At 40.2% G+C, this 18234-nt stretch overlaps 1 protein-coding gene across 1 annotated transcript in view; it reads right to left on the reverse strand.

Moving 5' to 3' along the window:
* Positions 1-4288: 4288 nt before the first annotated feature.
* The window catches only part of sntb1 (syntrophin, basic 1), a 37407-nt gene continuing 23461 nt past the window's right edge, over positions 4289-18234 (reverse strand). Inside the window, exons 5-8 of the mRNA XM_063488484.1 lie at positions 17655-17791; positions 17257-17453; positions 9377-9606; positions 4289-7183 (exon numbers count right to left, since the gene is read on the reverse strand). Coding sequence (XP_063344554.1) covers positions 7091-7183; positions 9377-9606; positions 17257-17453; positions 17655-17791 — 657 coding nt within the window. The 3' untranslated portion in view covers positions 4289-7090. The remainder of the gene's footprint in view (positions 7184-9376; positions 9607-17256; positions 17454-17654; positions 17792-18234) is intronic.

Genomic DNA, 18234 nt, shown 5'->3' on the forward strand with positions numbered 1-18234 from the left:
TCACATGCATCCCTTCATCACCCCACATCTTTTTTTGTTTGTCATCACGTTCCCAGAGACTGGCACTTTGCACTGCGTATCATATTTGAACTTGGAGAGAAAGGGGGCGGGTAGATGGATTGTCTCTCCTTTGCTGCCAAAAACAGTGAAAGGTTGTGTACAGTCGGTGGGAGTACATAGTTTCATGAGTTGAGGGCGTGCATGTGTATAGGTTACATGGAGGCGGATGTTTTTGCAGTAGCAGACCTTGAAGAAGAGCCCTCCTTAAGAGAGAGGGTCACAGCAGCATTACCTCAGAAACATGCTCTCTATCGGTCTGATGCTGACAGACGGTGTGCTTTCCTGTGTTTGTGGACAGGATGTGCATGTTGTTGAGAAGGTTACTCATCCTCCTCTTGTCTATTTACAGATAATAATAGGGAGAGGGTGAGGAGATGACCCAGTTTTTCTTCTCTTGCAATGCCTACAAAGTGTTCTTTTGTCTCACAGCCATTCTTGCACTGCCTCATTTAAAACACATCAGTAACCAGATTCAGAGTCCTTGAGTTATCAGTTCTGATATAACTTTAGTAGGAAACTAGCCCGAAAAAAGATATTTTAAAGCCACAAAAAGCCAGCAGGGAAAGTAAGAAGAAATAAAACTTATATTGTCAAGATTTTGATTAGAGAAGGGTTGCTATTTACTTTATGGTCATTAAAATACAACATTCCTATGATTGATCTGTGACCAGGTTCCTGCCTTTTCTGGCATCAAGGTCACACAGCACCCAGTACCGATGTCTGTCCCTGTGGATCGTGGATCTAAGGAGCAGCAAAACAATATTGTTGCTGGTGTAAACTGTGCAGGCTGAGCCCAGATCTGGCTCTAGGACATGGATGCAGTTTCACTTTTCTGGATATGGCATTACAACTCCTACTTTTTGTAAACCTGGAGACAACAAACCTATGATCCACCAGTGCTGTGCTTAAAGGAAATATAGAAACTAATTTGGGGCATTTTAACAGCATATGGTTTAAAAAAAACAAACATCCAGCAGATGTGATTTTAACCCTATTACTGTTGTCTAATGCAGTCTGACAAATGTACAAAGCAGTAATGTCCTTAGGGACTCAATAACTCATCACACACACACTCATCAGGATGTGAGATAGGAGCTCCTGTTGAGGTACTTCTTGGTAATGAAAGCATTGAGAATTCCACTGAGCGCAATCCCATCCTTCACGTCACACTTAAGGATCACCTTCAACAGTTCAATACATCCCCTTTGCAATAATGTCACAAAGGCATCAGCCTTTGTGACATTATTGCATATAGCTTACAAAAAATGTGTAAAATACTACCGTAGTCAATTCTTCAGCCTAAATCATGAAAACACACTGAGTGGCACTTTTAAAGCCACTTTACACCTGCTTAATCCTGGAATCATTACGTATTTATTGCTGCAGAGAGAACATGACTAAAATATGGAGAAATCAGACATTTTTTTAGAGCACTCAGGATTTCTGCCCAGTGCATATGAGATAGTCGGGACAGAGACTTAGGAGGTGCATTACAAGTGCTACAAATAAAGATACACAAGTAAGTTTTATGGTGGCATCATGTCTTAATCTACGTTGTACTTTTTATCTTTACTTTTAGAAATAGTTTGAAGTTTTGATAGCAAATGAAATCCAGTACTGAGTCCTGAAGGGAAGCATCACACAAACACTAAACCAATCACCAATTAGAAACTTTCCATAAAATTTTAAGTTGTTAAACTTTTAGAAATTTTGAATCATGATGACTCTTATTATGGGAGCTTCTAGAGACAAAGCAGCAACGACAGTCAGCCCTGCCAGCTGTTTTATAGGACACCTGGAAAAAATTACTTGTAATTTGTAACAAAGTGTTTTCAAAGTAGACAACAAGGCTACTCTTGATTTTGGAGTCTATTAATAATAATAATAATAATAATAATAATAATAATAATAATGAGGTCATCACCACTTGTTTCTATAAAATTAATATAGACCAGAGAACTACTTGAATGTCTTATCAACTATCAGGCTGGTTACAGGTTCCTTTCTGTCGTATTTTTCAGCAACAGAATTTTTTTTTGTGTCCCTTATTTCAGAAATAAAAATTTGCCACGGCATGTAAAAGCGTACCGCGTATGTGGCCAGTCTATGGCCACATCCATAAAATATGATTAGGTGGACCAGCGATCTCCATCTCGACGATGGGATGACTTGGTGGTTTCCACAAACCCACTCACTTTGCATTTTTTTGTTTATGAGAACACATTAATCTGTTGAAAGATGTAATTACCCACTAATGACTGTATATTTCTAAGTAAAACATTATAATTTTCTATGAAATAAACTAAAAAGATGCCTGACTGTACCTTTAAAACAGAGAAAATATTACAATGACATTTGAATGACTTTAAATGAATACAAATTTTGCATTATGCATGCTGTTAATGTAAACAAGGATTACTTTGCAAACACATTTGTCATATCAACTTAACGTTGTGATAATGGAATGTGGTTACCTTCAAGCGTTATCTGCAACTTAAATGCATAGTGATTCAAGGGCACTGAATGTCTGGAGCCCCGTGCTGTAGTAAAGGCAACAAAGTGTAAACTGCACTGTGACATTCATGAAGCCACATGACAGATTTAGTGTACCTAGTAGTTAAATAAGAATCAAATATTTTAGGTGAGTTTGTTCAGTTAGAGAATGTGTAAGTGGGTGTGTGTATGATAGAAAGGGCCCTGTCCATCACACACACACTTGCAGGTTATCCCATGAATCGAAGTGAAACATTCTGTCTATTCAAGTATTCTGCTGTCTGTATCACACCATTCGTAGTCTGTACCTCTGGACCATGACTTTTCAGCATTTCATGCCATTCAGCCTGACTCTACTTCTTTTATGTTACTAAAGTAAGGACCCGTATAAAAGTTTAAGCTTCCATCCAGACATTTCACCTCATAAATGTATAAGTCGATTATTGACTTTAGCCTTTTGCGTGCCTTCTTTTCTTCATCCTACATGCCCCGTTCTGTTCCTCCAGCAATTCTGATTCCAACTCACACAAAACATACAACAGATTTAAACTCTTGCATGCAGCCAAATGCAAATACATGCAAACACGCACACGTAAGCGACCCAGGACCTGTGAGGACCTGCCACAGTTGAGGAATGCAACAAGAGGCTCAGCCAAGAGAAAAGCTATTCATTCAGAGCCCCTTCACGCCCCCTCCACCCACACATGCATTAAAAACACACAAAAAAACAACTTTAGTGGAATGCGTTTGCATGCTGCTGAGAGAGGTAGCCACTGTGTGTACAAAAACACAACTTTGGGCCGCTCTCACACACAAACAGACACAGTTTATGACTGATTGCTAATTGATTTGGCACTTTGCCAAGCCCTTAAAATGAAAAGCTGAAAGCCTCACTCAATACGGTCCATTCTCTCACTCTCCCTCCGCGAGAAGGCTGGGCACACGCAAGCGTTCACGTTTCTGTGGTTCGGTGCATGCACAAAATTTCAGCATAAACACCGTCGGTCCGTTTGTGTGCGTTTTCAGGTATTAAGCTTACCACAAACACAGCCTTGTGCGTGTCTCAGTGGGAAAGCTGACCTGTGGAGAAGTGATTTTCTTTCATATGATGCAACCGTTACTATCTGCAGACGTTTGGTGTCCTGCTGAGAGTCTGACTTCTGAGCTCAATATCAGCTCGAACAGAAGGGGAACGCAGATAAACACAAGGAGCTTTGGAGAGGTGGGAAAATTTACTGGCAAAGGATGTCGGCTAGTAAACAACGTTGAGAGTTATTACTTTGTTTCAGGTCACAACACGTCAGCCTCGGAAACACCGACGTGACAGTCCAGCTGCGTGTGTGTGTGGAGGAGGAAGAGAGAAAGGATGCTACCTCATCACCTAGGATTCAAGTAAACAGTGTCAAGAGTTATGGCTGCATTAAGTGCAACACACAACTCAACTGCTCCATGAATCCTATCTGCTGAAATAGCCAATAAAACACTTTCTAAGTAAAGCTGATCTGCCACTAATACACTGTAATTTAGCACGCTGCTATTCATCCCAACTCTCTGTTAAAGTAAAACTTGGTTTTCGCTGCACTGCAGAGAAAATATTTACAGGTAGCGCTGTGCTCAGCTTGAGCCCGAAGCTGAAGGAAGAGACAATTCGAGTGCTCCATCATAACATCATAAATAAAAATGAACTGAAAGCCAATATTATCAACAGATTTAATTTACATTTTAACATGGCAGTAGTGTTGATTGGTCCTCAGTGTTAATGAGCAATGAGTAAATCACAAAGGAAGACAATGAAAACAAACTCATCATGTCACTGTTGTTAAATACATGATTTATGTGCACAGTTTGAATTAAAAACTAAGCTTTTCATTGTGAGTGACAGTACAGTAGCTGCCAAAGGCATCGGAGTATTCTACGTATCAAAGCATCCTTTAGTCAAAGAGCATCTCGCTGTTTGGCATTATCAGTAAGTGCTGGATTATCGAGGTGTTACAGTGTCTCTTTTACTATCAGTACAACAAAGATTTCTTCTACAGTGTAGTAGGATTACAATCACAGTGTGTGTGTGTGTGTGTGTGTGTAAATGACCACTGGAAATATTTCAGTGTGTTTATAATATAAAGAACGCAAACACAAAAATACCACACTTTTAACAGCCATCATAGAAGTCACACTATTTCATGCTCACCCTGTGATCTTTGATTCACTTCTTTTATAATTCAAATATTTACTTTCTTCAGATGTTTAAAGGCACAAGAAAAGAGCCGGCAGCCAGCCTGTCAGAGACAGAGCGGCATACAGAGTTGATCTGCTGCATGACATCTAAAAGAATAATGAGCTGCGTGGCGGCTGCAGGACTAAAGCAGGATTGAAGACCATGATAGCCAACTTGTTTTGGTTTTTCTCACAAATAATACGTGATGGGAAGTTTGGGGCAATATTTCATCGAACTTTAAGTTTCAGTACAAATACTGAGAATCACTAGAATTATACATGGCAGGTATTTTTGTGATCGGGTTGCAGTTTGTAAGCAGTTTGTGATGTAGAGAGAGGTGTGTTGGGAAATTGTCGGCCCTGGAATTAAGACAAGAGGAGCAAAACAGCATCGTCACGTCTAATCGGACTGAATACTCTTAGTGAGATTGTTTGAAAAGATGAGAAGTATGCTGACTCAGTTTGTTAAAAAGATTTAAACGAGAAGGCTCACTCAGTCATTTAAACATAAGGCCGCAGACCGCAGCTTAGAGTGGAAAGAGGAAACGGCTACACTGGGTCTGTCCAAAGGTTTTAGAGCTGACTTATTAACACATATCATGTGTTTATTGTGTGAAAACATCAAGTTATTGTTTTACAGAGTTTGCTGTTATTAGTCGAGTTCTTAGCTGCAGTCTTTTTAGACTAAATCCCTTTTACCACAAGGTCCATTTAGCAATTGGTAACATTTTCTCCAATGGCATTTTGTGGAAAAATATTTTTCCCTCAGATGTTGAGGTTAAAAATAAACTTTATAATGTAAGTTTAAGATTAACTGTTTTCAGGCAAAGTCTTTATTTTTCGACCAAGTTAGCCTCACTCTGTCCAAAGATAACAAAATCAACTTACTAGTAGAGTAAAGATTAAATGGGGAAGACAGAGCCAGACTAGCTGTTCATGCTGTGCTGGAATACTACTCAGAAAATTCACGCATAAATGTCTCACATAAATCCAAGAAAACTGCTCAAATAATGGTATCCTACTTTCTGAGTTACTAACATGAAGAAGAGGATGGCAGAAGAAAGTAAACATTTAGCTATTGGTAAGAAACCTGTGGTTAGTGGTGCAAATTCATGCATTAAACATTATCTTTGGGGTTTAATATGTCATGCTGTTTCCACATTCTGACTTTTAGTTTATATTTCTGAGCGAGGTCATCGGGTGTGCGTTGGACAGCACTGTACTGAAAGGTACCAACCCACGGGCACACATGAAGGGCTCAAAAAGGTCGAGAAACTGAAAATGCGACTTCATAAGAGGTCACAGTTCTGGCAGAGCTTTTGGATTTAAATGCGTTAGTAGTTCCTAATAAAGTGGTCACAAGTGCTTATAGCAGTCATCTCTCAGCAAGAGCATCAATGAACATATTTACCTAAAAGATTAAACTGCTGCTTTAAATTATCTGCTCAAAATAGATTTTCCAAAATACTCTACATGTCTTATTTAGCTGTAGTTCTGTCAGGGATAATTTAATCAAACGCATCCCTACGCCCTGAACGTAAAACTCCATGCATGTAACGCTAATTTAACTGTCAGATCGCTGTCAGCTCAAATACTGGGCCACCAGCTTATTGTGTGTGGTGTGTTAAAAGAATACAGTGACATTTTGAATCAGAATGAGCTGTCACACTGTGGGAATCCGAGCTGCGGACTGTGGCGACGAGCTCCGATGATGAATGCCGACACTGCTAGCGAGACATCTCAGGGGACGCTAATAAAGACAAATGCGCAAAGTTTTTCCACAGTGTGTCAAGTGTTTGTGGAAGAAAAATGACAAGTGAAATTCAGAATGTCCTTTCAGAGCTAATGGTAAATAAATTATTTAATTGGTAAATGGAAGGCAGTTTGCCTGGTATTTTGATTGAATGGAAAGTGAATTCATCCCAGGCCTGCTACACGTGGACAATCCTTCCAAATCCAAACGTGACAGCAATGCCCGATATTCTCCTTTCCATATGTCCTTATGTCATCCTTCTGTATCTAGGCCAGTCTGAACTTTCCTCCGTGTTTCTTCAATCAACATTTCAGTCCATGCAGCCCTTACAGAGAGTCTGTTAAGAGCACATTTTCACTTTGATCTCTTTCTTAATTTTTTTTTCTTAAACATAGAGTTGGAGACTCCATACAGAGTTTGATTTCCAGATAGAGGCTACATTCGCTCAGCTCGGGTTTCCGACTGAAGGAGTTTGAGGTGGTTTTACTGCATGCAGGCTGCAGATAGGCGGACAGACAAGGTGGAGTTCTGCTTTCAAAGAAGTTTAGATGTCCCTTTCTGGAGACGCCATCAAGCTACCAGACCCAGGCGGGAGATCTTAGCAGAGAGGAAAGAGTGGAGGATGAAGACGATCGGCTTTGGACACGAGTGGAGGTCCAATTGCTTTAAAAGGAAAAGAAAAACAACAGGATTAAAAATTAAAAAACACAGCTGGGATACAAATGAGAAACAATGATCTATGTATATTTAAAAAAAAAAAAAAGCTGAACAGGAAATGAATCTGCAAAGCACTTAAAACCAAAAGAAATATACTCAAAACTAACTGCACACAAATGGTTCTCCATGTGGCAAGTATTAGACGGCCCTAGCTGGTGCAAGCACACACAAGTATGCACGCAAACACCACATCACTATGAACAAAGCTCTCTCATAGCCTGAATCAACAGTGGGTGATTTCACCGGTACCGTGACTCATATCCTGTTCCTGAGGTCAGTGGGGAGATTTAACCTATAAATTCACACTAAAACTACTGTTTAGGTGGTTAACTGTAACACTGCAGAAACAAGTGAAGCCAGAGCAGATCTACATGTAGCTACACTGTGATTGGACCATAAAGCTTGGCTTGATATTACACACTTTCTGTATGTGCATCTGTGACAAAATTAGACAAGTTTAGATCCTGCTAAATTTACAGTACAGTACATACTGTGTGGGAAAAAAAAGACTCCTAGCTATCTCCTTTTTCAAACGATGAGCTAATGAGCCATCAGCCACATCCGCAAATGCCTTGGGATTCCTCTTATAAAGCCTATAGCTGTGCTGGGATTTCAGAAACACTATAGACACTAAAGCTGTTTCTGCTAAGGTAGCCAGCAGTGGGTTTTGGTTCAAAGCGCCAAAGTCTTTGCTTATTTGCCATCAGCATAAACGGAGCAGTCAAACGCTAGTGTATCCGACAGAAGTTCTACACAGAGCTGTATGTGGACTGTCACAGCAGATCGAGGCGTTGACATAAACGCCTCAGTTTCCAATTTCTAAATCCCATAAGCCTGGGGAGTATATATTTTTTCACCATCACTCTCTCTTCCAGCATACAGTAAATGACACGGCTTTATGAGTGATGTAAAGGCAATGTTATTGCTCTGGGTAAACACCTTGTTTAAGGGCTGGGGAAAGGTACTCAATAGGCACATTAATAGTCACATAAAATCCAACTTAAACCACACTGATGCACACATTGGCTTGGGTTTGCACTCGGCTGTTTTCTGGTCCTGAATTACTCGAGGTTGGCCTCTGAAACATGAGCCACCTGGACATCTAATCAGGGAACTGCTGGGTGGTGTAAAACAGATTAAAACTCTTACAGTAAGTGACGGGCTATTTTTAAGGAAAACTCAGCTCTCGAGTGCTCTTACCTTCAAAGACCCAAGTGTTCGTGCGAAGTTTATTTCATTTCAGATTTTTTGATTAAGTGCTGTAATTTACTTTCTGCTGTACCACATTCCTTCTTCCTGTTGCGCTTGCTTCTAGCGCAGCTCGCGTTCCTTAATTCCCAGAAGGCCTTGCGAAAGCCCCTGAGAGTGGGAATGAACCTATTCTGTTTACTGTGAGGTGTGTGTGACCACACCCATTTAAGCTTGATGCTTTTTACTCACCAGTATTTCTAAACGCTGACATAATTATACCACTTAAACACTTTTTAGGACATAGTGTCTTTTAAAATGTGAATTACTGGAAAATCAAGCTGTAACTGAACCCTTTAGATTCACGGAATCCAAGGCAACTTCATTGGGAAGATCCGAGTCAGCATTTTGGCCCGTGCCTTACCCACCTGTCAATAAAACAAGGTTTTTACAAACCTCTTCACTAAAATAAACACCACTTCTGAATCATGGTTAGAAATGTAACAGGCATGGTTTATAGTCAGGGAAATGTAAGAAATTATGTGTCATAATGTGTGTTTGTTTAAAGTTGATTTTGAACAGGCCTGAGAAACATCTGGGCTACTAAAGTGACTGCTCCTCTCGGTGACAGTTTGTGGCTGCTGCACGTTTGACTTTCACAGCCTTAGAAACTCAAACTCATTCTTTTTATTAGATTGTGCTGACTCAAAGAACAACACTTTATAGAAGTGCCGTTATGATATCTTTCTATTAAACTATGGTGTAGCTGAAAAACAAACAAAAAACCCCCACAAAAAATACAATCACTACTATCAGTGTTCACCTCTTAGAAGAAACTGATTCTTATGCATGAACAGATTTTGTTACAGTTTGTGTGTCTAAATGTGTTAAAAGTACAAATACAAGTTAAAAATACAAAAAATGAACCAAAGAAAAAAAAAACCCACTCACAATTTCCCCTTCCTTCCCCCCAAAGTCGAGGAACAGCATGCGTACTCCGTCATCTGAAGACATCTTTAGTTTTTCAAAGGGGTAAGAGAGGAGAACTTGGGGCTTGCTAGTAGTGCGAGCTACTCTCTCCTCAAAGTCCTCCCCATCTTCTGCTTTTGGGTCAGCCAGCACAGAGAAGCCCCTCTCATAGTGGATCGCCAGCCGACACTCCTGACCCCGGTACAGACAACCTGGAAGACGAAGATTTTTGATTGTTAACAAGGTGCTCACGAGGAGGTGGAAGAGTGAGGTCTAAAAGATACCTGCAGAGAGCAAGAGTAGAATAGCTAGTCTTAACATACAAGGGAAAATGTTTGTTTTTTATGTGTAAAAAGATTTTAAAAACCCCTAAAAACCTTAAAATCCTTACAAAGTGTTGCTCTCTGACAAAAGCTGTGTTTTGTTCACAGTCTATAACAACTGTGCCAGTGGAACCCAAAGTCCAACAAGAGACTGGAACATTAGCTATACCTCATACAAGAGAGGTACACTTCCTCTGAGTGAACTGGGATGGCTGATCTAAAAGAGCTTTTGCATATTCATACCAGTAATATGGTTTATTAGTGCCGTTCGAGGGCTGTTTGTCAGTCCTGGCACGTTATAAAAAACCCCAAACCCTCGTATCTCTTGTATCTCTTATCTGTTTACTTACTAAATGAAGTAGCAGCATTTCAGTGACACACTCTCCTTCTCATTCGGCTGAAAACAGGGAGTGTAATTTCTCTATTTTACAACATTTCTCATCACTTTTCTCCCGCTCTTCCTCCTCTCGTCACAGCAGGTGTCTAGCTGAAAGCTGAGTGTACCATCTTTATCAGCTCCTCCTGCTTTGCCTTGTCCCCACACTGTGTGATCTAGGTGCATTTAGCCTTATTTTTCACTCCATGACAGCAGAATACCTTCACTCCCTGCGGCAGACGTGAAGGCCGCAAGACGAAAACTTCATTTGCAGCACAAACTGTGCTCTCCTGACGATATCTGATCTGTCAAGCAGCGTGTTTGTTTGACAAAGAGACGGTAAGAGAGAAGAGAGATGTTATCTTTCTATTGTTTGACCAAGATGTGTGTACAAGGATGGATGTTTGTATGTAGATACACACACACACACACACGAGGCACTGTTTAAAAGCACTTTTAACAGCGCAGGTGATTTTCAGCATTTCTAAACACACTAGTTTTCTTTATAAAGTATTAATTCTATTCTATTTGCACACAATAAGAGAATTATTTCAGAAAATAACAAAAATGATCAGTGTCAATGTAAACCATAGCACAAACCACTGCTGTGCAATGATAAGCTTTAACTTCTAGAGGTAGACTTGAGAAAAAGAACTGCTGATGCTCACAAAGCAGGAGATGGATATACAGAGATATCACAACATTTCCAAGTGTCAAGAACTGGAGTGAGAAGTATCATCTACAAAGAGAGCCACACAGTGCAGAACAAGCCTGGTAGAGGCAAGAATCAAAGATCTCAAAAACTGAAAAGAAAACTAGTGAGAGATGTGTCTGAAGACCCCAGAACAACTGCCAAGACGTGAGTGAATGACTTAGCTGAGTCTGGAATTGCCTCAAAGAAGAAAAATCCTGCAGAGGAATGAACTGCAAGCCTGCAGAGCAAGAACTCCACTTCTGCAGAACAGACAACTTTTAGCAATATTATAGTATGCAAAGGATAACCTGGAGAAAATTATGAGATGACACCAAACTAGAGTCTAGTTTGGCCAAAGAGATACTGCTTATGTTTGTAAAAAGAAGAGGTGTACGAGCTAAAGAACACCGTCTCCACAGTGAAACACAGTGGTCTGAGTATTTTGCTGTGGGAATGCTTCTGTGCGTCTGGATCTCGGGAATCTCGTCAATGTGGAAGAAATCTTTAAGATAGAGAGGTATGTGAAGATTTTGAAAGAAAACCTCAAGTAGTCAGCAGCTAAACTAAGTCTGTGTCTTCTGTTTGTCTTTTAACACGAAAATAACCCAAAACATACGTCACTTCACGTCCTGGCGAATAATGACCTCCAGTAAACCACATTGTTGCTCTTTAGGGTTTAGTAGTTGTTAGCTTGTCGTTAAACTGAAAGAGACACATAATGTCTAATTAACTATGTTGGCAGTTAAACCTTCCTAATCAGACTACCATGTTTCAGTTTATCTAAAAAAAACAAAAAAAACAAATAAGAGAGGACGGTTAGCAAATGTGACTTGACTTCTGGCGAGTTTTATTTCCCCCATACAGGGTAACAGATAATTTGCAGTGCACAAGAATGTAATTAAACACAGAAATGCATTCTACATTCATTTTGATTTCGCTCTTTTCAAGCATATTTCAGTGTGGGTCAGCAGAAAGGCAAAAAAGAAACTTTAATTTCACTCTGGAATGTCTTATTCGAGATTACAAACACTGCTGCAAAGATGCCAATTAGCGGGAGCTGTCAGCTGTAAAACAAGCGTGGAACAAAATGCTACACGAGTGTGCTCAATTAGCACTTCATCATACTTGTTACAAAGCAAAAGTAGGAGCACAAACTGCAGGTGCACACAGATTAAAAACTGCAGGTTTGGGTCAAGTTATAGGGAGCGCATAAAAGTAATAAACGTAGCACAGCTTTAGTTAAGACACAAAACTAAAGTCAGATTTACATTAGCTGAGTGCTGTTACAGCCAATGACATTCATGCAGGTGTACAGCATTATCAGTGTTGCTGGCTTAATATTAATGCTCAAGTATCTGCTTTTTTTTTTTTTTTTTTTAGTTAAACAGGCGGAAATTTGCTGACACCTGTAATCTTTGAAAATCCTTCAAACACTCCAATCTTACTGTACACCTCACGCTATGAACAGTACAGTTTCTTGAGACGACCACCTCAGTTTGAACTTCTTTGAACTCTTGACAAACAAAACCAAAAAACACCGACATAAAAGTTGGAGAGCAATGTGAACAACATGGTGACAAATACAAAGTATCTGGCAGTGTTTTGGAGTATTTTTAACCTCTTAAGACCCGAACTCTTCCACGGCATGCATTTTTAATTTCTCTTTGATATTTGGGCTGATTGGGAGCTGATGAATGTAAAAACAAAGAATTACCAGATTTTTTTTTCTGTTTCTAAGAAAAATGAGAGCCACATATGAGGATATTCGTTTAAAATTTTGATAGAACAGCAGCAGTATAATGTCCTCGTAAGTGGATATCAGGCCCTTGTAGAGCAAAATTGAGTATTTTGGTCTAAATAACCCAAAATGTGATGTCCACATATGTGGACGCCAGGTCCTAGGAGGTTAAAGGTCTTTTTTCCACTTTTGTCTGATCTCCATTTGCATTTATAATAAATTGAAATATATGCAACTTTATGTTAATGTTGTTAAATGTAGCACAAAAGAGACTCAAATTACATTCAAGTAAATAAAGCAATAAATTAATCTCTTTCCTACTTATTGCCTGTGATACTCAAACAACAACAACTTGTGTGATGACTAAGCTCCAGGAAGTAATGTTGATGTGGAGAGCAGTCTGATTCAAATAGAAGCTGAGCCACACACATACAGTCAAATAGAGGATAATATCCTGTTTTAACCCCCGATGAAAAATGAGTCTCATAAAGTGTAATACTTTTCTAACGATGTATAAACAATGTGACGGGAACAGCGTGTTCCTAATGGTATAAATGGTGCTGCAAATGAAACAAAGAGTGGCGGTCTTTGTTGTGTTCAGGAGAGAATATTAGACCTGAAAGTCTTCTACCTGAGAACATTGTTCTGTGGAGAAAGTTCCCACAAGAATACACACACAGAGGGAGAAAGAGGCTTTTCAGGCAACAACAAAAGCCCTTCTTTCTGCCTGATGGTGAGTGGAAGAGACAGAAGGAGGGGCAGAAAGTGATAACACTGGGAGCCAGAGAGGAGCCAAATGAATCAGGGAAAGAGAGGGTCAGAGAAAAAAAAAAGGAGGGAGACACTAAGTGTGTTACAAACACCAACAAGTGGAAACTCTAAAAGGTTATTAGGAGACAAAAAGTTGCATTCAGTACTATTTGTCTTGTAACTTGTAACTCATTAGGAGGAGGCAGAGTACCTCATATTTTGAAACTGCAACCCACTGCGCCGGTCCTCAAGTGTCGCAGCAGGTTAATAGGTTAATTTTCCACAGCCCCTGAGGTAAAATTGCTTTTTAAAGTCCTCTAAGTCATTAAGAGGTTTACCTGTTCATTAAGGAGACTGTATCGACCTCCAAGACAATTCGGCAGGTTCTGCAGCTGTCACTTCAACGACAACATTAAAGAGAAGCTTGAAAAGGAGGACGTGGGGATTGCTGACCTTAAACAGCTAATGGTTTGAAGCTGAGAGTAAAGTTTGCTTGACTTTGGAAAACACAGTTGAGAAAGCGGTCTCGCTACAAGACCCATGTAAAACGGCATTAGGCAAATCACACATCACATGCTAATTAGCGTGCGTTACAGGGGGGAAGGCGGAGAGCTTTCAGTTATTGATTTTGATTAACACTGGTGAAAAGCATGCAGATGTTGGAAGGCAGGGAGAGAGGATTTACGGTAGACATGAGTAAGGTTTAAACTATTCATATATTATGCCATGATATGCACCAGAGAACATCGTGGCAGTGACTTCTTCCGCTAATTGCTTAAAATACCAGAATAACCTCGAGAAGGTTTAAGTCACCTTGGATAATAATAATAAAGGGAATGACAGCAGGCCGAGAGCTCACGAAATTTGATTTCAAATATGCCTTTAAAGCCCCTCAAGAACGGCCTTCTGCCCGATGAGTGATTGAAAGTTAATCCATCTTCAGAGCAAATCTTTATTATAGGATCTGACAGTGAATAAACTATAAGGATGATTTAGAATATAACACAGACGAAAAGCCGACAAGGTCAGTATAATGAATCCTCAAGTGGCAACCGCTGACAAATGAGCAAATGCACTGAGGACTGGTGCATCAGTCCATTCTAGAAAAAAAGGTTAGGTATAGGGAGCAATGGAGATTCAAAACCCCACAAAAATTCATGCTCCTTTTTTGCCCGTGTCACCAACTTATTACCTAAAAGACTATTAAAGTATAAAAAAAAAAAAATCAAAGAAATCTATTACAATAAACATTTGTAGCAGTGGCAATAGCATGGTTCAGTAGACGGCGATCTGTTAGTTGGACTAAAGTGATAAATACCCCTCCACACACAAATGTTAAATGGTCTGCAAAGGAAAAAATGTGTATATTTATTGCCGTTCCCAAAAGATGGCGCCCCCTGACCTGACCTCTGCAATCAACATGAGTTTTAAAAACATGAGCTGTGAGTAAAATCTCAACAACTCTTGGCTGGATTGTTGTTATATTCATCAGATTAAAGAATTTTAGAACTTTAGTGAATCACTTGCATTTAATCTGCTGTTCTCCATCAGGTTGCTTTATTAATTTAAAAGACCTGTAAAACGAACACCCTAAGCTTAGCTCCTCTCTGCTTAGTGCTAAGGAGAAAACGTTAACATTTTAATATGCTAAATGATCATGGAAGGGTTCAGGCCAGTATTAAAAGGGTTGGCACCCCTTTACTTTATACATACACACATCACTGCCACACATCCCTGAAGTCCGCTCAGCAGATTACTGGTCCTGGTCGTCCCGAGGTCCAAGTTAAAGCATAGCAGAGACTGGGACTGGGATTTAAAATGCTCACAAATTGTGAATCCCCTTCCTCTACTAATCAGGAAACATCAGAAAAAACATTTTCAAAACCACTTTTTGTTGCTTGGTTTTTAACCCCACCAGTCAGCTGCATGTCTTTGGACTGTGTGGGTAACCCAGAGGGAACCCACGCAGACACAGGAAGAACATGCAAAATGGTGAGTGGTGAGTGGTTATCAGTCTCTTTGCTTTAGCCCTGACACAGACTGGCTACCTGTCCTAGGTTGACCCCACCTCTCAAGCTGGAATGTAACACTCTCAACCCCAAATTGGATAAGCAGGAGAAAATGTATCGATGGGTTTTTAAAACCCAACTGAGTTTTGCTTACTGCTAACACTACTATATGCATATAAACAGTCTTTACAGATGTTGTGCATGCAGATGTTTCAGCAAATAAAGCAGCTGTCAAAAAAAAAAAAGTCAAGCAGCAAACAGCAGGGAGACTTAGCAAGAGTCAAAGCAGCTCTCTGGTTTCCTGAGGATTATTAAGAGACAGATGCCTGAAAAGAGAATGAAAAGAAGCACGAGTCCAGATGAATTTGAATGTTTCTCAGTCTGCTGGGTGTTTAAGTTGGTCATATCAACTTGAATGATGATAATATGTTGTTGCTGTTTTCATAGAATTTTTTTCAGCTACCCCTAAGTGGCCAAAAATAGTTACAGCAGACTCTAAAGGCCCTACATGACCGCACATGTGTTTTCACTCATCTTGGTAGAATCAACCTCTGCTCAGATTGGAGGTGGGCAAAGCTATGCTGAGCAATATAGGAATATGCACCCACATACCCCTATGAAGTCTTTTGATCATCCAGTAGACAAGTAAAAGAAATTACCTGTGTGGCTGTATCGTGGCTGTGGCCTTTGATTTCTTTCTTTCATTGCTGCATTTAGAGCAACAGATCATTTATGTTGAGCAACGCGCGTCAGTCTAGACAGCGTTTAGTCATGGGATTAAAGAAAATGTGCTGATTGCGTTCACATTTCACAGCTAACTGCCATGACAAACAAAATCATACTTTTACAATGCAGCTTAGGGGTTTTAAATTAAGTTTCACAGACGTGAATAAAGTTGTGCTACGCTAATCACAGCGTGACATGGGTGGAGAGGCATTTTTAGGAAAGTTTTAACAAGAGCTTGGCGATAAATGCTCCAGAAACTACACTGACAACGAGGACACAATGACGGTGATGGTCACCATTCGATTCGGAATAAAGTCTGTTTCGTGACTGGCTAGAATCTGAAGAGAAAGTTAGTTTGGCAACGTGAGAAGGGGCACCCAAGGGAGAAGTGGAGTTCCCAGGGCATTTTGTGCTTTGAGAGAGGGAGGCCACCAAGAGGGAGGGGTGGTATTGTGCTGAAATTCCCGGGACGACCAGTGCTCACTGCTAAATAACACACACACACACACACACACACAAGCCCGTTCAGCTATTTTAATGAGGACCTTCATTGACATAATGCTTTCCCTAGCCCCTTACCCTAACCCTTACCATTAAAAATGAATGCCTAACCCTAACCCTTACCCTAAACCTAACCATAACCTAATTGTACCCCTGACACTAAAACCACATTTTGAGCCTCAAAAAGGCCTTCAAACTTGTGAGGACCGGTGAGTGTGTCCTCACAAGTGACTGTTGCTTCTCACAAGTATAGTAGAATGCAGATTTTGGTCCTCACAAAGATAGCTAGACAGGAACACACACACACACACACACACACACAGTAGAAAAGCATTCCTTTCTATAAAAAGCAAGTACTTTGTCCACATCCTCCATATGGCTGTCAAATTATATCACAAACCCAAAGGTATCCTAATGTTTTAGTGGATGTAGGAGTCTGTATATATTATGCTCTTTGTACCAGATTTACGCTTGCCAGACCTCAGGCTGTACTTACTGGTGCAGCCTCTTAAATCTCTCTGGATATGATTTGCTGCAGCATGCCTGAACACACGTGAGAAAGCATCACAGAATCCAGCACAGTGACCCGCACAACTCAACCTGCTCCAGCCATAGCTCCTACATGCTTACTGGTCTCTACATGCATTCCTGTCTCTATGCAGGTGTATCAATATGCATGTTCCTATGTTTTTTATGCATTATATCACTTAATCTTAATGTTTGTGTGCTGTGTAGCGGGACTCACTCGTAGAGACTTCTTTGATCATCTCAGCTGATGCATGACATCCATTCACAATGTGTCTGGTCCACAGGGACAGGTCCTTGGTGGTCTCAGTCCGGAACAGGTGAGTCTCAATGCCAAGTCGTGTGCCAGTCCGAGTGGCAAAGAACAGCTCTGTGCCAGAGTGCGGCGACCCCCGGTCAGGGCCTGAGTGGACCAGACTAAATAAACACATACAAAGCCTTTTAGCAAAGAGAATAAATTCAATATACACTCTTAAGCTTGGCAGTATTTTTACGAAAATAATTTTTAAATGAAAAAAGCAACACCATAGTGTTAGTCATCATAAAACAAATTGAATGTTTAAGGCCCAATATTAATGCATGTGCAAGTTTCTGCAAGCCTCTTGATGAGGGTCCTACCGTGTTGCTAAAAGTGGGTAAGTGTGTGTAGGGCTCTGCCAGGCCTCCTGGCCTCGTGGTAAGCAGTCATATAGCAGCAGGTCCTTTTCTGTCACCACCACCAGCACCGGCTTCCAGCACTGCTTCTCACTCTCTGTCTGCAGCACAAACAACGAGACTATGACAGCTTTCCTTTAATGGTCTGACATATAAATATATAAAAATTAGTCTTTTAAAGAGCTGCACTAATCAGGAGGATTAATCACACGACAAAAGCTCCAGCTATTGGCCCATATAGTCAATATCTTTGTATGCAAGGCATTGTCACATAAATTTAGCAGTATTATTTGATGACAAAAAAAACCTGATAGATGAATTCAAAATTAAATGATCAATTAGTAAAATTCTAATATAATTCCAGTAGATTAACTAGGCAGTTAATCCTGTAAACCTGTGCAATCAAAATTTGATCACGTCAATTCTGCACGATTAGAAATACCTATTCCCTCTTGTGGTTTTTGCAAATACTAAGATTGTCTTCGTGTTTTTAAATGAGAGTGCTGATGAGGCTGATCACTGGCAGTAACAGAGAAGGCTGGTG

Source organism: Pelmatolapia mariae, linkage group LG10_11 (assembly GCF_036321145.2).
Source record: "Pelmatolapia mariae isolate MD_Pm_ZW linkage group LG10_11, Pm_UMD_F_2, whole genome shotgun sequence".
Taxonomy (NCBI): domain Eukaryota; kingdom Metazoa; phylum Chordata; class Actinopteri; order Cichliformes; family Cichlidae; genus Pelmatolapia; species Pelmatolapia mariae.